At 32.2% G+C, this 23,978-nt stretch overlaps 4 protein-coding genes and 1 pseudogene across 4 annotated transcripts; 2 read left to right on the top strand and 3 right to left on the bottom strand.

Moving 5' to 3' along the window:
• The first annotated feature begins 4,856 nt into the window (after positions 1–4,856).
• On the top strand, positions 4,857–5,831 carry LOC140893379 (uncharacterized). Its single transcript, XM_073302441.1, has 2 exons — positions 4,857–5,107; positions 5,207–5,831. The coding sequence occupies exons 1-2, from the start codon at positions 4,869–4,871 to the stop codon at positions 5,601–5,603; spliced, it is 636 nt and encodes a 211-aa protein (XP_073158542.1). The 5' UTR covers positions 4,857–4,868; the 3' UTR covers positions 5,604–5,831.
• A 1,365-nt stretch (positions 5,832–7,196) lies between these two features.
• On the bottom strand, positions 7,197–8,489 carry LOC140891713 (putative GDP-L-fucose synthase 2). Its single transcript, XM_073300322.1, has one exon. It carries the CDS (start codon positions 8,453–8,455, stop codon positions 7,475–7,477), a length of 981 nt encoding a protein of 326 aa, XP_073156423.1. The 5' UTR covers positions 8,456–8,489; the 3' UTR covers positions 7,197–7,474.
• Positions 8,490–11,257: 2,768 nt separating this feature from the next.
• On the bottom strand, positions 11,258–14,090 carry LOC140891642 (zinc finger CCCH domain-containing protein 52-like; annotated as a pseudogene).
• A 221-nt stretch (positions 14,091–14,311) lies between these two features.
• Positions 14,312–18,385, top strand: LOC140891725 (enoyl-[acyl-carrier-protein] reductase [NADH], chloroplastic-like). Its single transcript, XM_073300341.1, has 13 exons — positions 14,312–14,493; positions 14,869–15,187; positions 15,474–15,593; positions 15,689–15,744; positions 15,841–15,925; positions 16,010–16,057; positions 16,397–16,471; positions 16,548–16,659; positions 16,764–16,815; positions 16,902–16,953; positions 17,041–17,098; positions 17,243–17,341; positions 18,085–18,385. Exons 2-13 carry the CDS (start codon positions 14,891–14,893, stop codon positions 18,240–18,242), a joined length of 1,212 nt encoding a protein of 403 aa, XP_073156442.1. The 5' UTR covers positions 14,312–14,493; positions 14,869–14,890; the 3' UTR covers positions 18,243–18,385.
• Positions 18,386–18,656: 271 nt separating this feature from the next.
• On the bottom strand, positions 18,657–21,914 carry LOC140892393 (non-structural maintenance of chromosomes element 4 homolog A-like). Its single transcript, XM_073301262.1, has 7 exons — positions 21,592–21,914; positions 20,764–20,844; positions 20,186–20,438; positions 19,994–20,084; positions 19,536–19,752; positions 19,345–19,436; positions 18,657–19,116 (listed from the first exon to the last, which is right to left on the bottom strand). Exons 1-7 carry the CDS (start codon positions 21,764–21,766, stop codon positions 18,859–18,861), a joined length of 1,167 nt encoding a protein of 388 aa, XP_073157363.1. The 5' UTR covers positions 21,767–21,914; the 3' UTR covers positions 18,657–18,858.
• Between the last annotated feature and the right edge of the window lie 2,064 nt (positions 21,915–23,978).

The raw sequence follows: 23,978 nt of genomic DNA, 5'->3' as shown, positions 1-23,978 counted from the left end.
TTATTATAAATTAAAAATCCACACAAAATTAATTAATTTATATATATAATAATTATTAGCAATACTAATAACTCCATATATACAACATAATAATAATAATAAGTATTAGTTTATATTATTATCCCTCAATTTGGTACATGAAAAGTTTTTATCCAAATTTATATAAAAAAGTTATTATAAATGAAAAATCTATACAAAATTAAATAATTTATGTATATATAATAATTATTAGTAATACTAATAACTCCATATATACAACATTAAATAGTAATAATAAGTATTAGTAATACTTATAATAATAATTATAATAATTATTATTATTATTATTAGGAAATTTCATTGCATGAATACCCATACAACATTAATTAATTGATGATGATGATTTTAATAATAATAATAATAAATACATATAATAATTATTAGTTATACTAATAATAAAAATAAATACAAAATGTGATTCAGTGATTGCGTGTAGATATATCTCATAAAAAACAAAGTGTAAATTAGTTTTATTGTATATTGTTCGTCTAATAATATAAATATATCTATTACTATTATAAAAGTGTAATAAATTTTAGTAATACTAATAATAATAATTAATATATAAATTAGGAAATGTCATTGCACGAAAACCTATACAATATTAACCAATTGATGATGATAATAATTATAATGATAAATAAATAAATATAATAGTTAGTGATAACAACAACAACAATAATAATAATAATAATAATAATAAATAAGAAAATCTGATTGCACGTAGAAATAAAGATTAATATATAATGAAATGGTTTTGTTCTCATAAAAAAATAACTTCATATATACATTAATTAATGTATAATAATAATAATAATAATAATAATAATAATAATAATAATAATAATAATAAATACATATAATAAGTATTAGTATTAGTAGTACTAATAATAAATAAATAAATAAATATATCTCGCGTAAAAAAAACTTTAGAATGTATCGAATGATAGTGTTAAAAATTTATTTAATATTACGTTTGTTTCATTTATAAGAAAAATGTATGTCTAAACATTAAAAAACTTTAAAGAACCAAACAACAAATCACACAATTTTTTTTTATTTGACAAATTAATACCTAAAAACAATTATGTATTGTTAGTTACGGTGGAAAAAAATGAAAAAATCGAGTGATTTTTAATAAAACACAAAAGAGGGGGGAACCCAAAAAGTTAACTTAAATAAAAAAAAAAAGTATATTACAATAACTCAAATAAATAAAGCAATAATATAACAATAAAAAAACAGGTAAATGTCAAAGAGACTAAATAATATCAAATTCGGTAATGACAAAGAAACATGGAAATAAAAAATGATGATAAGATTTGTGAATTTAATCGAAAATAAAGTAGGAAAAATAAAAATAAAACATACAAAAAATTGAATGATTAGAAAATTGAACAAGAAAATGATTGAAAAAATCACGGTTGTTTAAAATAATTGAATAGGAGATGAAAAAATTGTGTATAACGTTCATTTGCAAAATTTTGTGACCATTCATAGTGCATTCAAATTCGATATCCACGTGCAACGCACGTATCTGTTACTAGCATATTAAAAAAGGGGAGTTCATGAATTGTGTATGTAGTGTTCATTTTTTCCTTGTGTCAAATATTAAATATTATTAATTATTAAAGATTAAAGGAAGTAAGTTAAATTGTCTTCCTCTTAATTTATTGTTGTGTACTTGTGTTAGATAATTTTGTGTTGAATTGTGTAGTCATGTTCATTTTTCTCTTCTGTCAATATTAAATACTATTAATTATTAAATATTAAATAGAGTGAGTTAAATTGTCATCCTTTCAATTTATTATTGTGTTAGATCATTTGGTTAAATAAATTTTTGTGGTTACATATAAATTTTTTTGCTCATCCAATTTTTTTTATGGCTTGTAATCAATTAAAATTAAAATTAAAAATCTAATATATTTGTCTTACTCTTAATTTATTGTTGTGTTAGATAATTTTGTTACATAAATTTTTTTGGTTACATAATTGTTTTGTTCATCCGATTTTTTTATGGTTTGTCACTGTTTAATTAAAATTAAAATTAAAATTTAAATTAAAAATATATGTTAAAAAATCGAAGTTGAATTGTGTAGTGTCCATTTTGCATTTGTGTCAATATTGAAGATTATTAATTATTATTATTAACTATTAATAATTACTAAAGATTAAAGAGAGTGAATTGAATTGTCTTCCTCATATTTTATTTTTATGTTAGATAATTTTGTTACATAATTTTTTCTAATGACATATTTTGTTCATTCGATTTTTTATGGTTTGTCATTGTTCAATTAAAATTAAAATTAAATAAAGCTATGCAAGTCTTAATTTATTGATATGTTAGATACTTTTTTTTCTTGCATAATTTTTTGTGGTTGCATAATTTTATTATCTCATGTGAACAAGGATGATGAATCTTTTGTTTTCTCAAATAAATCTATAGTATATCACGTGCAACACACGTTTCGTTTATTAGTATATATATATATGTGTATGTGTTTTCGCAGAGTTATTTTAAATTGGAGATTATCGTGAACACTATAAGTTGACATAATAAAAAGTGAAGTTTTGATATCGATAATTTTTGTCCATTATCAACAAAATTTATGAGTATTTTTTTTTAGGGAAATTGATTATTATAGTCCATTTCAAAGTCACAATTTCAAAAATAGCCTTCTTTACTACACATTTTGCAATATTATGTCATATATAATTAAAAAAAAATCCTAAAATACCCTTTTCTATTCTAAAAATCCTAAATTCTAAATGAAAATATATAGTAGGACGTGTTTCAATTTCTCGAGCTCTTTATATATGTGGCAAAGTATGCTTGTCGTCAGTTGGAAAAATTAAAAGTTATCGAATTTCTTTTTAAAAAATTTTTGCTTTTATCCTTTTTTCATTTACTATATATATTGAGTTTTTTGACTATACGTGTTTTTTTTTCGTGATTCATCTGTTTAATTAAGAGTGATATATTATATCATATCGAAAATCATATACCATATATGATATCGAAAATAACGGTATAAAAATATATATAACGATAGTGTAACTAATATTTCGGTGTACCAAAATTTTACACACATCCCCGTAATTATACATCCTCAACTGCAATGAATTGCATATTGTCCACTTATTTCAAATTCAAAATATTCATAATTAAAAAAAATTAAACTTACAAATTGTGAAAAAACAATGACAATAATCAAGTCAGAAATTAAAAAAAATAAAAATTAGAGCAATTAATTTGAGTCACAATATTCTAACGATTTGACAGAAATAAAATAAAAACAAAAGGATTTGCCATAACCCATATACACATGGACGAATCCATACGGCCCTTCTTTTTTTTTTTTGGGTTATATATATATATATATATATATATATATATATATATATGTATGTATATATATGTATGTATATAGTTTAAAAAATAATTAATAGTGTAACAAATTTTAAATCTTGTATGTTTATTGTTTAAAATTTTTCTATAAAATTCAGCTTAAGACTTAGACTTCTCAAGTCTTAAATACAGATACAAATGAAATATCTTTTTTGTTTCAGATTAAGTTTTAAAATTATAATAGTAGTGTGATATGAATGTAATAAAATGTAATATTTTTTATGATTTGAGAAAAAAATATATTAATTGAATAATGAAATTATTTTTTTTTGCATTAAAATAAATTTTTGTGGTTGAAAAAAAATGAAACTTTTGAGTCTTATTTATTGTTATATTACTCTAAATTCATGAAATTTTCTAATGAGTTTCAAAATATATTATAAATAAAATATATTATGTTTCTTATAATAATATATAATTTATTAAATTAAGTTCAAGCCCACCCTATTTTTAATTTATGGATCCGTCCCTGAATATACATATGCGAGTATTATTTGATATAAACAAAATTGAAAACAAAACGAATTTGCCATAACCATATACCTATGCATACACAGTAATAAAAATAAAATCAATAATATTCTTGTTTAAAAAAATAAGTGGACAAAAAAAAATGAAATACATAATTGCTCGAAGAAATAGGATTAATGTGCTTTAAAGCCTCCTTACGCTCGGAATTGATGAGAAAATAAAATATAGAGTTTGAGATGGAGAAATTGACGGTGAACAAGGTTTAAAGGATATGTTTGTAATTTGATATAATAAAAAGATTATTTTGGTAATTTAGCTTAACTAAAGACTAAACTTGATTATGGTAATTGAGTGGAGACTATTTAAGAAAATCTCCCATTTTTTTTAACGATGGTCATGTAATTTTGATTTTGGTGATACTTTGATGTACCAATGGATTAGCATAGGGAAGTTCATTTTTAGTTTCTATTTATTCATAAATCTCGGCAAATCAGTAATCACCTTCAATCAAATCCGAATCCCGTTGACAAGGGAATCCCAATCAGGTAGATTTCAACCTAGCATATGGGTAATACCCAATGATAGATCTAATGTCTGATGATTTGTCACATCAATAATATATAATTAATTACGCATATGTGTAAAAATACGAACCGTTGGATGGATGATTTGGGTATTACCCATATGCTAGGATCTCATCTACTATCGTCTGTGAATTGTGATCTTGTCCATTACAAAAAAAGTGCTTATCATAAAATAGAGTAAAATCTATTCTAAACTGATCAAAACCTATTATTTTTTTAATCGGGAAAATCTCACATCTTGTTAAGATACGAGCTTATCTTAATAAAGATGCTTTTCTCAAGGACTCCTGTGTTATTGTATATATATAATCATACAATATGTATGATGCTATTGATTAAAATGAACCAAACAATTTTGGGACAAAATGGTAGCAAAGGCAGCAATAATGGAAGATCTTCATGCCTTGCAACAACAATTTGAGGCATTCTCCAAAATGTACCAAGAGGACAGATTGGCCAACGCAAGGAGACACAGTGAGATCATAACAAAGTTGGAAGAACTATCCCAGAACATCTCAACCATGAGGACAGACGCGGGGCCGGGGGACTACGGGGACAAGCGTTCGCGAATCCGCCATGACGATGGCTATTCGCATGTGCCAAGGTACCCGAATATGCATTTTCCACGTCCTGGATTTGAAGAGGTGATCAAACCTTCGGGACGTGCTGAGTTGAAACCTTCATACTGTGTTTGGCTTGATAGATGCGAGCTCTTCTTTCGACTTCAACGGACACCGGAGGAAGACAAGGTCTGGATGGCTGCTCTTGAGCTTCAAAGCAAGCATCAAATCTGGTTTACTAAGTTGAAAAGGGATCAGCCAAATCTAACATGGGAGGACTTCAAATATCGATTCCGGTTACGGTTCGGGCCTTTAGAACACAACAAGTTAGGAGAACTGAGCAAATTGAGTCAGGATGGGACCGTAGATGATTATATACGTCGCTTTGAAACACTGGCAGTCAGGGCCGGGCCATTATCAGACGAGCAAGAAGTTGAAATCTTTATCAGTGGCTTAAAGAAATCCATTGCAGCAGAGCTTGAGTTGCATCGACCAAAGGATCTGGCCAGTGCTATGAATTTAGCCCAGCTTTACGAGTAGCCCCACTGCATATCAAACCATGATAAATAATTTCTGTTTTTAGGTTTTAATTAGGATGATACTTGCTGCATCCTAAATCTACATTCATTTTTGTGTTTGGTTTGTTTTTCCAACTTTGTAATGTTTTTGCTATCATTTGGATTATCCATAACACAATAGACAAGTGCATAAGTGGTGATTTCACTTCACGATGAATAACAGAGAGCCTAGGTGCCATAAACAAAACAGAGGTGAAAAGAACATAAATGAGAACATTTCAAACTTACATTTATTGGTAAAATCTTCCAAATGCATAAAACATAGTGTTGATGTGCATCCAAACACACACGAGAGTTAAGAAAAACTAACAGCACTTTCATTAAAACCAGCAGAAGATCGATTCATTTGAACATCCTTCCTTGCAGTGTAGATGACAAGTCTATTCACCAAAGTTCCTTGAATAATAAGTCATAACTAACATTCAACAACCAGATTATGATATATGTTTGAAGTGAGCTAATAATCTGGTTCTTGATTGTTACGACTAAAGTTCAACTACATAATTTCACTCTAAATCAATAATCTTTATTTCTGCTATTCAAAGTTGCAATCGCCAATCAGTGGCATGGTCGATCTACTGCTACAATCTACAACTCTGAAAAGTATGCTGAAGAATATGAGCTCGATTGACCATTCCAATCAAAGTCCGAGACAGGATAAACACGGAGAATGGTCCTTACCTTTTGGATTTTAGGCAAAAACTTGAAACACATGACACTTGACAGAAGTTTCAAGGAGAAGCTTCTCAAAAAAAAAAAAAAACTTTGAATTTCATTTGTAGTTTTTCTCAAATTTAAGTTCTGCTGGTAGAAAGAACCCCTCTTTTTATTTTTTGGTAACGCTTTTTATACTAGCATAAAGAGTAATTAATCAATCACAATATTTTTCGTCCAACTTTCCACATTATATTATACAACAATGAAGGGAAACCATAGAGTAGCCAACGAAGGTTTTCCACATACAGTATGCATCAAACCAAAGCTTTCAAATTGTAGCCACAACCCTCCATGTTTCACAACTAACAGATACGAAAATTTTATGTCACTGTTATTTCAACTTCCGCCAACATCACTGCATTTAAAATTTGCAGACATGACCGACCACCAGATGAAAGTCAAAAATTATTTTCCCAGGGCATATTACATGCGGCGGCAATAAGTCAAATACATTAACAAGTTCAAGGAAATAATCATTTCTGCAGCACTCTAAAGTGGAAAACTAATACATGCTGATTTCAAATAGATTACTAGAAGACCCTTGCCTTCTTTGTAGCATGATAACCATTTCGTTACTCAGACACTAATCAGTCATAAAAACTATCAGCAACAGTAGGATTCAATAAGGCATTCAATCTACCTTCTGAAAAAGCCATTCAATTTCAGAAACGAGCACGTGTTAAAAGACCAAATCAGAATGACTAAGATCCAGAAGAAGTCATTAAGCAAACCAAAGACCATGTAATGTAACAACCACAGAAAACTTCATCCCAGAAACATAATAAAGTTCAAGAGAATATATGATCCTTAAAAATCCAGTGTATCATCACATCGTAAATTAAAATCGAACTAACAATATCAGTGGTCAAATAAAAAAATGGCCAACACCATCAGTCTTCATGATACATTGATACTTATACTGTTATACAACATAACATTTTCCAATTTCGTAACATGGAATAGTTGTTCTTTAACGATATAGTGTGACAAACATTTCACGAATCAATCGAAAGTAGAAGCTCTCACCCCCAAGTCTATAAATCATCAACGAGTAGAATAACGGCAGCTCATACAAGAAAAGAGATGATACGAAATTGCCAAAAATCAACAGTCTCTCTATTGCTGCGCAACAACATTCTCCAAGTACCATCTGTATGTGTCTTCGAGTCCTTCTTTAAGCGAAATCTTCGGTTCCCACCCCAAAGTTGCGAGCTTGGAGCTATCCATAAGCTTCCTCGGGGTGCCATCTGGTTTACTTGAATCCCAAACAATCTTTCCTTGATATCCCACAACTTCCTTGATCAATTCTGCTAGTTCCTTTATGCTAACTTCCTTTCCACTCCCCACATTCACGTGCTCCAATCCACTATAATTTTCCAACATAAAGACTAGCGCATCAGCCAAATCATCCACGTGCAAGAACTCCCGCAACGGTGTGCCGCTCCCCCAAACCACTACTTCATCCACAATGTTCGTTTTTGCTTCGTGGAACCTGCGAAGCAGAGCCGGCAATACATGCGAGTTTTCGGGGTGGAAGTTGTCGTTGGGCCCATATAAGTTTGTCGGCATCGCGGAGATGGCATTGAAGGAGTGCTGAATGCGAAATGCCTGGCACATTTTGATGCCCGCGATCTTTGCGATGGCGTACCATTCGTTGGTGGGCTCTAACGGAGCGGTCAATAGGGCAGATTCCGGTATGGGCTGCGGGGCGAATTTGGGGTAGATGCAGGAGGATCCGAGGAAGAGGAGCTTAGCAGTATTGTGTTTGAAGGCGGAGGTGATGACGTTGGTCTGGATTTGGATGTTGATGGTGATGAAGTCTGCGGGGAAGGTGTTGTTCGCGTGGATCCCGCCGACTTTTGCGGCGGCCAAGATGACGTAGTTGGGTTTGTGAGCGTCGAAGAAGGCGTCCACCGCGGATTGGGATGTGAGGTCGAGCTCCGAGTGGGTTCTAAGGAGGAGATTGGCGTAGCCCAAGGAACGGAGCTTGCGAACCACGGCGGATCCCACCAGACCGCGGTGGCCGGTGACAAGTATGCTGGCGGATTTGTCGATCGGGGTTAGATCCATGGCGCTGGCCGCCGATGGAGATGGCATAAATGGTGATTGTTGAAACCTGAAAGAAAGACGATGTCTTGAATTTTATGTATAAATATTTATTCCATCATTAGTCAAATCTTTTTTTTCACAGTCAATATTTTTCACAAGTTAGATTTTAAGTCCTCAAAGTGTGTTTGGTAAAAAAAATTTAAAACAGCATCGTCAAAATCAAAATACGTTGTTTGATAATTTATAAGCTATTTTTAAAAAAGCAAGAGCAGATATTTTTTTAAAAAAAATCTTATTTTAATATTTTATCTTTTTAAAATATCATTAAATATTTTAATAAATCTCCATCTTATTCTTCACTCATTAAATATTAAATATTATTTTAAAAAAAATTACAAATCACATAAATTTTTCTAAAAGTAAAATATTAAAACAATTTTATTTTTTAATATAAATTTATTCTAAAATTATTTTCGTATATGTATAATTCGAAACATTATTTTCATAGAATTATACCCTTTAATTTTGACAATAAAAAAATCTTATAATACCAAACATATCAACATCTTTAAGTTGCTTAAAATAAGTTTACTCAAACACTTTAACAACTTATTTTTAAAATAAATTATAGCAGCTTATAAGCTCGTAAAACAGCTTATAACCTCGTAAAACAGCTTATAAGCTCTTTTTAATAAGTTTAGCCAAACACCCTCTTAAATATGAATTATTCCCCCAAAAAAATAAAATAAAATAACTATGAACCCGGGAGAATGGTAGATTTAGGCTATCTCGAAAAAAAAATGGAAGATTTTTCTCTTCTAATTTTGTATACGACACATTTCGAGACTCGAATATTCAAAATTTCAAATATTCGAGATAATAAGAGAAGATATCCAATAATTTTCTACATGTTTAAAGTTTTGTTTAAAAAAAATGTTTTTATTTTTTTTAATAAATACTTATCAAAAGCTTATATTTATAAAAACAAATAAATCTTTAACTTAAAACATATAATATTAAAAATTTTAAATAATTTTTTAATATTCTTTTTAGAGAAGAAAAAAAATCAAATAATTATTAATAAAATCTTTGAGACACAAATCTCTAAATAAATTTTGTTGAAAGATGGCTACTTATTCTACATATGTGTTCTTAATTAAATAATTATAAATATGAAATTAATTATTTTTTATAAAAAAAAATACAAAAAAATTAAATTTCATTTCGTGTTTTTATTATTTAATCACCCTGCCATAAATAACTATGTGAATTAACTTCAAAATTAATTGTTATATGAGGTAAAACCCAAACATTTAGGCACTGTTCTTTTCACCGTATTATTAATATATGTATAAGTCATCTCATTCCATCTCACGTTCTTCTCATCATATTATTTATATATATATTAACTATTTATTTTATATCAATCAAATCATTAATTATTTATCTCACATCAATCAAATCATTGAATTCAAATTACTATATTACCCTTTATAAATAATATAAATTTTATTTTATTTATTATTAAAAGGACAAAATAGTCATTTAATTTTTTTATTTAAAATTTAATCAATCAAATCAAATAAACCATAATCTATCAATCAAATCCAATAAATTAACTATCATTTCTTATTTATTTTTATTGCATTATACTACTTATCTATATATTACTTATACCATACATCAAACCAAACGGTGCCTAGCCAACTAAATCTATAAATCATTATTAATAAAAAAATTATTATAATATTATTTCAGAAAAGTAGAAAATTCTGTCCGAAAAATGTTTTATTTTTTTATTTCTCTCCTGATAATAATCGAAATGGGAAAAATCCCGAAAATTCATGTCAGGACCTTTTCGAGACGAAAATGGATTAAATTTCATTAAGCTCGGGATTTTGAAAGTTTTCCGGCCCTTGGTAAACTTTCAAATACGAAAAAATGGAATTTGAACCAGTGTTTTAAAAAAACTCGCTTGAACGATGCTTAATTTCTCTTTAAGTTTTAGTGCTCTTAAACTTGATTAAGCAATATTTTTTACAACGGAATATTTAATTTGTTTTCTAAAATGGAAACATATGGTTTTAATTTTTTTTTCAAAGAATCATAGGCGTCGAAATTGAAGGGAAACAATAAAATTCTTCATTCATAGTAAGCAATATTTTTACAACGGAATATTTAATTTGTTTTCTAAAATGGAAACATATGGTTTTAATTTTTTTTCAAAGAATCATAGGCGTCGAAATTGAAGGGAAACAATAAAATTCTTCATTCATAGTCAATGGCCCTTGATAAAGTGATAAATTTAATACAACTAAAAAAATACTACAAAAAAACATGATTACCCTCCACATATAAAAACATCTAAACTCTAAACACGCCTAATTCTACTCCACATTATGATAAGATTAATTTTGTCATTAAAATCAAATATATAAATTTAATCACACTTATTAAAATCATACCAAACATTCAACATAGTATCCTACCATTTTACTTATTCTTAATTTATCCTTATATTATATATCATATACTTGTCTTATCCTATGCACCAAACTATGCCTTACGAAAAAAGAATCCTTCCATATTTCCCAACAAATTTGAACCATGGTTCATTTAAAATGGACAGGAGCATTCACAAAAGCATGTCGTAAGAACAAATTCAACGGATGAAAAAAGAGAAGCCAAGACAGAGAAAACTGCAACCAACACTACATTACTGTCTGTTGTTTCAACACACTAAATTACAAATGTTCATCAGTCATCACATAACGAACTCAAAAGTGAACACCTAGCGCTCGCGATAAACAAGAATGGAGAAGTAAAGCAGGCAACAAAGTTTGGTTAGAAACAGGTGAACATCGCTCACAGGCCAGTTTTACGTAGCTCAACCGTTCCATGTGCAAAGTGGCACCTATCCCGAATGTGCACGAACCTTTGGTGAAGTTTTCGCAGAGCTTAGTTTTGAAGTTGCTTCCAGCTGTGGGAGGACCAGCTCCAGGCCCTCCAACAGTTTTTACTGAGCCATTTGAAGAGCCTATGGTAACAATGAGCTCTCTTACCATTGCACTAGCTCCCTGCATTTGTTCAAATGTACCCCCAAGCTCGATGTTTCTAAGATTTGGATCTGTATCATGCTCTCGGATGGATAACTTTGCCCCTGTTTGCCTGCAAATCTGTTTGGAGTTCATTCCACCCTTTCCAATTATTGCACCAACAAGGGATGCAGCGACACTGATTTTGGCAGTGGCAGAAACACCAAAACCTGCCGTAGGTCCCGGCACTGGTTGCTCTGTTCGACCACTGTAACCACCTGAAATAGCTCCAACTACACGAGGACCATCCTCTTGAGATGCATTGATGGGTCTGCCAAGCTCCCACTCTCCATGAGCAAAGTTGCAACTGTCCCCAAATCTGCAACCTTCAGCAGTGTTGTATCTGTTGCATATTTTGGTTTTAAGGCCAGAAGCAGCAGCCCCATTTTGAGCAGGTGGTGCTCCAGTTATGGCTCTGGTGGGTGGAGGAGGAGCCAGGTTCATCATCTGGGCTACAGCCTTGTAGCCACCAGGAACATAGTGAAGAAAGTGGCAGTTCTCACCAAATGGACAACCTGCAGTGCTGCACAACAGAGTTTGCTCAAATCAGAGATTCGGAATTGGACCTTCCAGAACAAAAAAAAAAAAAATTAGAACTCAAGATTCAAGTGCTTGATGCCCCCCACCCCACAGGCCCACACCCCGACCCTACCCCCCACCACAACCACCAAACCAACAAACACTAAGAAAGCCTGAGAAAACCATCCCAGGTCATAGGAAATTGTTCAAATGTCAGCCAGAAGCATATAATATTTACAATAAATAAATGCTCAGACAGCATGAACAAAAAACAAAACAAAATGGTAAGAAGGGGATCCACTTAGATTCCAGTTTAAAATGCACAATGCCAACCAGACCCTGGCTGCCCAAATTAATTTAAAATGGAGTTTAAATGGCAAAAAAAAAAAAAAAACTCTGAAACCACCACTCAGTTGAACAAAATTGACTAAGGCCCATTCCAATTTTGTTACATTTAGGAACAAGTTTTAGATCCTTCCTTGCGACTGTTTTCTTACTTTAAATAGAGCATTTCAAATGAAAACCCTAAGGATGCATCTTCATTCACTTTTGACCCTATAATATGTTGTACCCTGTCTTTCCACTCCATGGAAAAATCATAAATTATACTAGATATGAAAAACAGAAAATGAAAAGCTTATGGAGAATACTTCAATCAACTGACTTTGGAATAAGCTTTCAAGGATTATCTTCTAACATTTCAAGGTATGCATTTCACCCAACAAAAATTTAAAGTGAGTTGTTACAAGAATGGGTTTTTGCTATCTCCCTGTCCATCACTAAATTATTATTCAAGCTTGTCATATAGCGATATTTTGGTTAATTTTGGACGAGCACAAGGCATTTGACAAGACACCAAAGATACCCTCCACTTCAAATGAAATATAGTTGGAAGTATTTCATGTTTAAAACGATGTTGTTCGATCAGAGTAATATAATGAGACCGCAAATGGTGAGACAAGATCTTTACTATACAAAAAGACTAATTTCCAAAAAGTTATATTACAATAAGTTAATATCTGCTAGAAAAAGTCACTCTAACTGTAGGTTAATATTTGCCAGTACGAAAAACAAATCAGTACGCTTGGAAGTTGTGACATACTGACATTAGAACTCATTTTGTGGAGCTACAAGTAAAAACTCCAGATACCAAATACAAATTTATTTGTAAATGAAAAAGGTGAAACATTTATTACAGATGAAACATTTCTTACAACTTGCACAACACTGTAGAGCATTTGAATTTCAACTTTTATATTAGGCAAGTTAAGATTTGAACCTGAAAAACTTGGTGCATGGCTTTGATTTGCTTCCTATACCACTTGATATGGAGTCAATTTCTGTTGCAAAAAACGTTCATTACGTTTTCTCGTTAGAGTTCTTTGATTCTAACCATTTACTCACATTAAATAAATAGCTATAAACTAGCAACATTAAATTCCAAGAGCATTGTTTATTCTTCACACCTAACACATTATTCATCGCGAAAGTTTGACAGCTAGCTACATGCTAGTAACAATTAATGCAAATCTAAATAGTAACTGCATAAATATTCTTATCTTGATAAATTACTCTGCAAAGTATCCCTTTAAAAACAAAAAACCAACTTAAGTTCCAGCATGAATAGTAGCGTTCACAAAATAATCTATCTAATTATCCGTAAAAGAGCGACAAAGAACAACAAGGAACAATCAATCCCACAGAGAAAAATTATCTCAATTTCAAAAGAAAATCTTGGAAAGTTAAGAAAATTAGTTCACATTAACACCACGGAATAAACACTGTCTAATGAAAGTACACTGATATTGAAGCAAATACATAACAATATAAACAAAGTTTTAAACCATTAAATTAGCTTAAACAAATACCTGGCTTGGATTTCTTGAAACCTTCACTTCCATTCAGACCAGATTCTCCTCTGCCTCTCTTGCGAGTATCCATGGCTCCGGAACTCCCAGAGAAATCTCCGGAAGATAGAAATTTTGAAGAACCAAAATTAATAGGTCGCAGGCAAAAGAAATTCTCAATCTGTTCTTAGGGTTTTCTCCCGCCGTAGCAAGGAGAGAGAAGGGGCAGTGGATAATAATGATGAAAATTGGGCTATTTGGCAATTTGGAAACTTAATGTAGTTGGACTGGACCCGAAACATGTTGCTTGGGCCTCTTTCTTAAGACTAACCCAATCCTTGAGGCCCAAAATATTTTCTAAACATTTAAGAAAATGAAAAAAATAAAAATAAAAAATTAGGCAAACCTATAGTTTAGCTTTGCTCGAAGCTCCTAACGGCATTTTTAAGGCTGGCTGGCTACGCTCTAAAGTCTAAACCAAACAACAACGTAGTTTTTATCGAACCCAACATCTCTTAAAACCCATTGTTACGAGTGATCTTCTGCATAATTCATGCACTTCGTCGAAATTAAGGAAGAAAAGGCAGAGATAATAAGGTTTCTTGCAGTTGTCATTTCGACAAAGGTGGGTTCCCGATCGCACTAGTGTGTCTGTAGATTTGATCCATTGTTCGAATGTTATGATGTAGCCTCATTTCTTGGATTAATGCTGTTCTTTTGGGATTAAAAAGCCAAGATCTTTAGTGGGCTGCAAATTTTTTCCGTGTTTGATCTAAATGATCATAACTCTGTTTTCACCAGCTTCTACAGTTAAGGGTGGAAAATTTTGTGATAGGTGTGAGTGTGATTGATTTTGAGACGCGTTTACTTTGATGTTCCATCATGTCTTATGGTCATTGGCCATTGGGTTTGAGATTGTTTGTCCAAATTGTGTCTCTGTATTTGTTGATTGCTTCCCTGTTCTCCGTTCGTTGAGTGTAATAGAGTGTACCATCAGCAGAATCCTCGGAACTTAGAAGGAAATGTCTGCGACTGCGACAGCAACTCCAAGGCCGAGCACACAAATTGTGACACAAAAATCTTGCTTTGTTTATGCCTCTCATGGAATTTCCAGGTCAAGCATCGCTTGTTTTTGTAATGGAAAAAAGGGCGAGTCTTGGACAAAGCTTAGAAGTGTGTTTCACATATCTGCGACAAAGTCATTTTCCCAAGTCCTTGGCCACAATTTGTCAAAGTCTGCAAGCCAAGTTGTAAAGGCCGTGCCCGGAGCAAGTGATAAACAGCCATTGCCCGGATTGCCCATTGATCTGAGAGGTTGGGTCTTCCTGGGTTTTGGACTTGTTTTTCTGTTTATAATGTATATATGAGAATCATCAACTATGCTAATACAAAGGCTTAGTTTTCTAAGTTTACTTGATTTGAAGCCAATGTCATCTAATCAGAATGAGAGAGAACCTGAATTATTTTTGTATACAGAGTGCTTATTGATCTTCGGCAATCATAGTATGTCACTTATTATAAATTTTTTAAAAATCTTAAAACCAAATAGAAATGAAACGGATGAAGTATTGCCATACACAGGGAAGCATACATATAATAGATTAGACTTTATTCAGGGAAAAGGGCATTATTGCTGGTGTAGCTGATGATAATGGCTATGGATGGGCTATTGCAAAATCTCTTGCAGCTGCAGGTGCTGAAATTCTTGTTGGTACATGGGTGCCTGTATGTATATGAGCTTTACGTTTTCATAGTCGAGTGTTAATTGAACTTTTTTGGCATACATGTTCTATATTCCTGATGATAACATCATCTTTCAGGCTCTAAATATCTTTGAGACCAGCCTACGCCGTGGCAAATTTGATGAATCCCGCGGGTATGCATGAATTTTCTTATATCCATCATTTATAGTTTTATAATATTTATCACTTTATTATTGTGTGGATCAATGGTTTGGAATTTGATGCTATAGGTTGCCAGATGGTTCTTTGATGGAAATCACAAAAGTTTACCCATTGGATGCAGTTTATGACTGTCCCGAGGATGTTCCTGAAGATGTAATGAGAAGTTTTTTGGTTTTGGCAATATTCCCATTATAAAGACTTTCTTTACTTTAAATTAGGTGTTCCTTGATTATGCAGGTCAGAACAAATAAACGGTATGCAGGATCTTCAAATTGGACAGTGAAGGTATTTTGTTATAGACTTCCTTTGTTTCCTTCTCTTAACCTTTTTTTCCCTATTGCACCAAAAGTCAGTTCTTGTTGTTCTTTCACACAAACTTGAGTAAGGTCACCTTTTTTTTCTTAACTGCAAGTTACCGGTTAATTTCTTTTTTATATCATGCTACTTTTTAATGTCATTTTGAACATCGGTCCAGTTGCTTAACTCCCATCTTTCTCATAAAAATTGCTTTAGTGTCTTGAATTCGCAAGGATCTTGAATTGTGTAAATCAATTGTGTCTTTCCTTTTACCTCTGATTCATGTGGAATCATAGATAGTTTCGCTCATGTATCAATATCACACAGGAAGTTGCTGAATCAGTGAAACAAGATTTTGGAACAATCGATATACTTGTGCATTCACTTGCCAATGGTCCAGAGGTATGTCTTTAATTTATTCGGATTTCTCATTTTGTCATTTAATCGTTTCTCGTAACTATTTGGACCCTGCATGTAGGTTAGTAAACCTGTTCTAGAGACATCAAGGAATGGTTATCTTGCGGCCATCTCTGCATCAAGTTATTCCTTTGTTTCTCTTGTCCAAAATTTTATGCCTATTATGAATCCAGGTCTGTGTTATATTTTACTGTTTCGTTTCAAGTGTTTCGATGAAAATTAGTTTAATCTGTCACCATCCAGCTCTATTTTCTAATTTGTTTCTCTTGTTGCATAGGTGGTGCTACACTTTCTCTGACATACATAGCTTCTGAGAGGATAATACCAGGGTACAATCTAGTTACTTCTTTAATATTTCAAACAAAACATGTCTCACATTTCTACACATCGGGATTTACTTCTCCATTTGATGCAGATATGGTGGTGGCATGAGTTCAGCAAAGGCTGCTCTGGAAAGTGACACAAGGGTGAGTCCTCCAGGATTCATGGTTTGTTTTATTTCTTATGTTCAAATGTTGGAATAATTTCGGATGAAATGTGTTGGTTTGGTAAAGGTGCTGGCTTTTGAAGCTGGAAGAAAACATAACATCAGAGTCAACACCATATCTGCAGGTATTCTAAATTTGAAGTAAGCCTTTTTCAATTTTCCCCGAGATAGATGGGATTTTGTGAAGCACTAGTATTACAAGATGTATTGAATCCAACCTCAGGAGGATTTCACATCAATCTAAGTAAATCCTATTTGTGAACTTTCAGGCCCATTAAGAAGTCGTGCTGCGAAGGCTATCGGTTTTATTGACATGATGATTGACTACTCACTCGAGAATGCACCCTTGCAGAAAGAGCTGACTGCTGGTACATCTTCTTCATCTTTTATGGGTGATAGTAATTTCTCTTAAACTACAAACTTCACTCTCCATAATATTTTAAATTTGGATCCACCTATAGGGGTGCACTCAAGCCGAGTCGAGCCCTTGACTCAAAAAAATATTTTAATCTTGAAGGAAAATGTCTGGCAAGATTTTTATCTCGCTTGGATAGATATTTGAGCTCGAGTACACTATTTGTTTATAAAAGTACCCTGTTTAACTTTTAAAAATTTAATTATAAAATAAAATACTATGAAATGAAATATAATAAAAGAATGGCTCTCAAACTCAAGTGATGTAACTTGAAATAGTAAAGCTCGAGCTCGATCCAAATTTCATAAAAGTCGAGCTGCTCATAAGCTACCTTGCACCCTAGGTCCAGGTTGCAGCAGGCAGCAGCAATGAAATAATGACCTTTCCAGCTCATAATTTAGATGGTGAAAAAAAAACTGAGGTGGTATCGTGTGTTATATGGAGTCTGAGAGAGTAGAGATGAACTTTCATGACTGAACAAGAAATAATCTACTCGTTGCAAATTCGACTATGGAACTTTTACTTTACATGTTCATTAAAAATTTCACCAGAAAGACTATCTTACTTTGTCCATTTCTGAATATACGATCGTGAACAGAAAGTTTTAATAGGAAGGAACGCGGAAAGTGGAAAGTGTGTATTTGGTATTTGTATCTGTTATTATTATGCTGAATCTGTTGTTGATAAATGGAACAGATGAAGTTGGGAATGCTGCTGCTTTTTTGGCGTCTCCGTTGGCATCTGCGATCACCGGTACTGTTGTTTATGTCGACAACGGTCTTAATGCAATGGGAGTCGGAGTCGATAGCCCGGTATTTCGGGATCTTGATATTCCAAAAGCCAATAAAAGATGATTCTTCCCACCTTTGTGTTATCAATTTTCAAGTGACCTTAACCTGAAAATTTTGGTGATAAAATAAGTTGCTCACTCTGGGAGTCACTTGTTGCCATTTTGTATCGTTTGGGACTGAGAATTTCATTTCAGTTGGAATATAATTTCTTTCTAGACACAAGCTTATTTCATTTTATCTAGAAAGTCGACACAGGTTTATTTTCATTTTATTAATTTTCTAACCATAAAATTTCATTAACCTATATTTAAAGCATATGTAAACATTAATTTTAGTCGAAATATTATTTTTCATTAGTCGATTTTATTTCTTTTATAAAAATTACTTGCATTTTATCAAATTTTACGGTGTTGAAAGGATCAAAAAATCAATTGTGAAAAAAATAATCACAGAATTAAACTGACAACCACGTATATATATATAGAAAAGTAAACGATCATACCCCTACAATTATATTTCATTAAAAATGTGCTAACACGTACGTTTTCAACCAAGGAGATATTGGCATAATACAAACTCTGAAGCTAAGCTAGAGCAAAATAAGCATCTCATACAATAAAAATGGCAATTTTATGCAGACATCATAATCCGATCTCCATTTACAATATTGCAGACCGTTTCACGTGAGTTTTCTCTTTCCCTTCCGTATGGCAGCAGCTCTAACGGCAGCAGTATCACCACTTTCGGGGGAGTCTTGGACGACGATTTGCTCCTGCATAACTAAACCTCGATTCCGGGACAGTTTTCTTATAGGCGTTGTGGGTGGTGCAGCTTCGGCTTCTTCATCTACTGAATTTGGTTGAGTACTACTCGGTTGATTTACATTACACCTATGTGGCATTAGTTCATCTCCAACCCCAACAGAAGCCAACATTAACTGCAAGACGACATTATCAGAAAACTAGTCGGCAAATGATATATTGCATCTTTGCATTTTGCAGTGGAAAAGGGGCTGTTGTTCCATCTTCCATTCAATTATGTCATATTACCATGATCAAGGTGGTAACAATTGGATGTCTATAGAGACATTGGTGATTCTTCTCAATATATAAAGGGGTGTGAAAAAAAAAATGGCAGGGTAAAACTTCAAGTATTACTCAAGTACCTTCCAGTCCTTGAAGTCAAATCTGAATATAAAATGGTAGTAAGAGGCCTCCCCAGAAAGAACTGCATTGGCACTAGGAGCATTCCTTGGGGCTGAAAGGAATAATGACTCTAATCAGATTTCAAAAAATGAGATAAGGAAAACTGATACCAAAAAGAGGATTGATCATCATCGGGCAATAAAGAACTTACAAACTAAATGACATCTGTCTTCATCCACAGTTATCTCCGCCCGTCCATCTTTAATTAGGAAAGATAGAGCGAACAAATTTTCTACAGTCTGTGCAAAAGAATTTCTGTTTAGTATCAAATTTTCAAGCTTGCAGTTCCGATTTCTTCTCAGAATATCAAACATTATAGCCATATTCTTATCCGTGTCGGTCTTCTCCTTCCTAACAGAATCATCAAGCTGCAGAAAGAAAATTTCAGTTAAAAGGATATGATAATAGCCTCAGTATCTACCCAGAGAGGAGATTTATGGCGGCAGTTTATAACACGTAGGTAACCATAGTCATCTGGAGGTCCGAAGAAGTGACCAGAAAATAATTGATAAAATTCAAATGCTTTGGTTCACAATTCCATTACTATCCCTCACATCCATGAAATGGCACACAGGGGTTGTTCCTATAGAGCCCAACTGCAAAAAATACCTCTTCGGGACGAATGTCTTCCGTTGGCTTTGTACGCTTTCTATGAACCACAGTTTTACGCTGTTTCATTTCAGTATTCATGGGCCCAACCCTGTCGGAGGTTAAAGATAAGGATAAGGTAACTCAATATTATGCAGATTAAAAAAATGGTGAGAAGAAGAACAATCAGGAATGGGTACTAATGATAATTACATCGTACAGCAACCAGGGGCACTTCGGAAAACATGCGAGACCATGTGTCCAATTTCTTTCCACTTAATCAGATTTCTACCATCGTCTTGACTACAGCTTGCTACACCTTGTTGCCCAAAATCCCTAAGCAGACAACTAACAAAGTCAGAAGCAGTCATGCCTTCATTTCTATATGCTTTGACTGAGGACACCAATGTGTTTGTGATGTCAAACAGGGCTTCTGCATCTGCCACTTGTTCCCTGGGTTTTGTTACTGGAAGGAAATATAGAAAAGCTAAATATTAGCCAAATTAGTAGTAAAAAAAGAAAGAAAAACTTAGTTAAATGCAGAATAAAAAGCAACCAACTTATGTTCATAATTAGTTCGATGATACAAAGCATGTGTACTACAAATTTCAAATGAATTATTGTCTGGAAAAGTACTATAGGTAAATAATTCAGGACGGAAATCAATCTAAGAGCTGATCTAAATTCTAATTATCATTTTGTCGCAGATTCCAAAAACTGTCAAAAGTGCAACGAAACAAATTATAATGTGCAAAAAAATTGCAACTAGAAAACAACTTTATCCACTGTACCTAACTGATGCAAGCTATCAACTTCATCAATCATCGATCTGAACTTATCTGCATCAACCTTTGACATATCATCTCGTTCATCTGCATAAGAAAATACCACCATCGATTAAAGTAACTAAAGAAACAGATATTTTATCTGCACACACTCAATTTACATGAGAATTTAGTAATTTAGTTCTTACTGCATCCATCCAAGACAAAGATAAAAGCTTTGCAATAGGAAAAACCACCACCAGAAACACCTTACTTTAACAAAATAAACTGCGCACCACCCATATTGCATGGAGACAAAACCACTGCCCAACATGAAGATCCAGATGGATCATTATTAATCTCAATTTGCCAAATTAAAATTTACAAATCAGACAACATAATTTCTCATTAGATAAACTAAAGCTTGGTTAGATCATAAGCTTTGACATGGGTTACACAAAGATAACTCATTTTCAACAGAACTAAACGAAGTTCGAGATTCATTTGTCAAAATAATCGCTGCTCCAAGTTCAAAAAAGATCGAGCTTAACAAAAAATCAAAAGAAAAATTACCATAATGTTGCTTGGTCCTCACTTCTCAACATATTCACAGTTCACATATAAAAAAGATAATTAAGGCCAAAATCTGCATAACAATGATAACTACCCACCCGACAAAAACAGAGAGAATTAATCTCTTCATAGAAACACAATGTTAATTAGATAAAGACAGTAACGAAAACCTTTAGAAACCCAATATTACGTATAATAATCGAGGAGGCTTAGACAGGGATTTGATCTTAAAAGAAAGGGCTATGAAACAAAAGTAAATAATTCCGAAGGAGCTAAAATTACCACTAATTCGATTCTTAAATCTGAGGTATTTCGACCGAAGCACCCGGCGTTCAACGGTAGTATCTTCGGGGCCGCCGTTATTTGACGTACGCCCTTCACCATTGATGTTCTGCGCACTGCTTCGAGTTAATCGACCGCCGTTGCTAATCGGTTCCTTTTTCAGAGTTCTCACCATTGATTATAATTCATAAAATTAGGGTTATGAAATCAAATATTAAAACACGAAAGAAAGAATTGGTGAGATGAAATCTAGAAACCCAACAATAGAAGAAAATGTTAAAATTAGGGCTTTGAGAAGTGTTGGGGGAATAAGGAAAACTGAAAAGGAGGGGTTTGGTTTTGTTTGAAAATTTTGAAATAGCGCTCTCCTTTGTTTATCTATATTTGACGCAGATTCTTTTTCCTTTTTTTTTCTTAATAATAATAATTATTATTATAATATATTTAATTTAAGTGATTAAGGTAATAATAAAGAAATAAGATTAGTATGAATATGATACAAAAACTTTATGATTAAGTTTATCTCTTCTATATTATTAAATCTCTTCTATCTCTTCTATATTATTAAATCTGAGATATATATAATAACTATTTTTTGTAGGTTATAATGTCATACCAATTTTTATCTTCAAAATAATCTTACTCGATAACTATCATAATTATTTTTAAATATAATCAAAAAACATAACATTAAATATAAATTACTTGAATCTTATTATATTTCATATAAAAGTTTGTTATGTACAAATATAAAACTATAATTTAGATAAAATTTGAACTTATGTGCGCGCATCGTGTGCATATATTTACTAGTTATAAATAAATTTAAGAAAATTGTGAATATTCTAATTACTTTAGGGAATGAATGATATGATCATATTTTGAATGTATTTTTATTTTAAAAAAGAAGGTTATGTTTGGACATGTACTTATAAAATATTTTTATAATAAAAATTTAAATTTGTTTTTAGAATAATTTGTGTTTGGACAACTATTCTATAAAAACATTTTAACATTTCAAAATTCATGTTGTTCATCTTTACCTTCCATGGTTCCATGCTAAAAACATCTAAAAACATCTTTTAATTGTTCTTTAAAAACTATACTTGAATAACTTTTATCCAAACATATACTTTAAGTTTTTTTCATTTATAAAACATTGAAAACATTTTTAAAGTACATGTCCAAACGAAACCAAAATATCGATCAAAATATATATTTGTTTAATAGGAAGTTATTGTGTTAATATGTGTTATCAATTGTGCAATTTATGTATTTATGATATTTAATATAATTCAGTGCTAGATTTATTTAAATTGATGAAGTAGCAAACTCTTTAATATTGCTTTATTAAAATGTATACCATTTCTATTAATTTAATTTACCCTAATTATGATGCTAAAAAAAACCTTGACTTAAAAAATATTACCTTACTTATTTAAATTAGTTGAGTCAATTGTATATGGGTTCGGATTTAGATCTGACTCGTTGTCATCCCTACTTGTAATAGTCCATTTGAAAAAATGTTTGTACATTGAGTAATTAAAAGAATTTGCGTGAGAATTCTATATATAAATTAATTGTCATTATATTGAAGTTGTGTTGGCATACTCCTAAGAGTTGGTTAAGGAGTTTCCATTAATAGAAATAGGGACAGAGCAACATACTCAGCATCTAGCATCTGTTGTGGACATAGCTACTATGGCTTGCGGAATTTCCTTACAACACATATAGTCCATTTTGCTCCAGTCCCTTCATGACAACCATCACACCCTTGGTGACATTAAGGATTCCATTCTTGGCCTTAAATTCATACCCTAATTGATTCAGCACTCCAAGTGATATCAAGTTTCTTTTCAAACCTGGTACAAACCTCACTTCTGTCAAGGTTTTGATACTACCGTTATTAAGTTTGAGCTTGATACTCCCTATGCCTTCAATTTGATAGGATATATTGTTTCCAATAAGAACCTTTCCTCCAGCAATTATTGTGAAACAATTGAACCATTCCTTGTGTGGACTCATGTGGAAAAAACACCTTTAAGTCCATAATCCAATCTCTCAGACTTCTCAATGGTTATCGATTAATCTCTTATGAAATGCCCTTCTTTCTGGCACAAGTAACATCTTTTTTTGAACTTTGATCTCGATCTTGATCATGATTTACCTCTGGGTTTGAATTATCTTTTGTCAAGCCTCCTCCTCACAAAGAGTCCCTGACTATGATCATCAGCAGCTATACCAAGCTTCTTGTTCGACTCTTTTGACATTAAAGCAGCATGTACCTCTTCTAGGGTTAATGATTCATTGACATAGATCATGGTGTCTTTGAGATTATCATACACATCAGGAAGTGATATTTACAGAAGCAGAGCTTGATCTTCATC

Source organism: Henckelia pumila, chromosome 3 (genome assembly GCF_033568475.1).
Source record: "Henckelia pumila isolate YLH828 chromosome 3, ASM3356847v2, whole genome shotgun sequence".
In the NCBI taxonomy this organism is placed as follows: Eukaryota; Viridiplantae; Streptophyta; class Magnoliopsida; order Lamiales; family Gesneriaceae; genus Henckelia; species Henckelia pumila.
The sequence above is the reverse complement of the archived record's forward strand: the minus strand, read 5'-3'. Positions and strand labels throughout refer to the sequence as shown.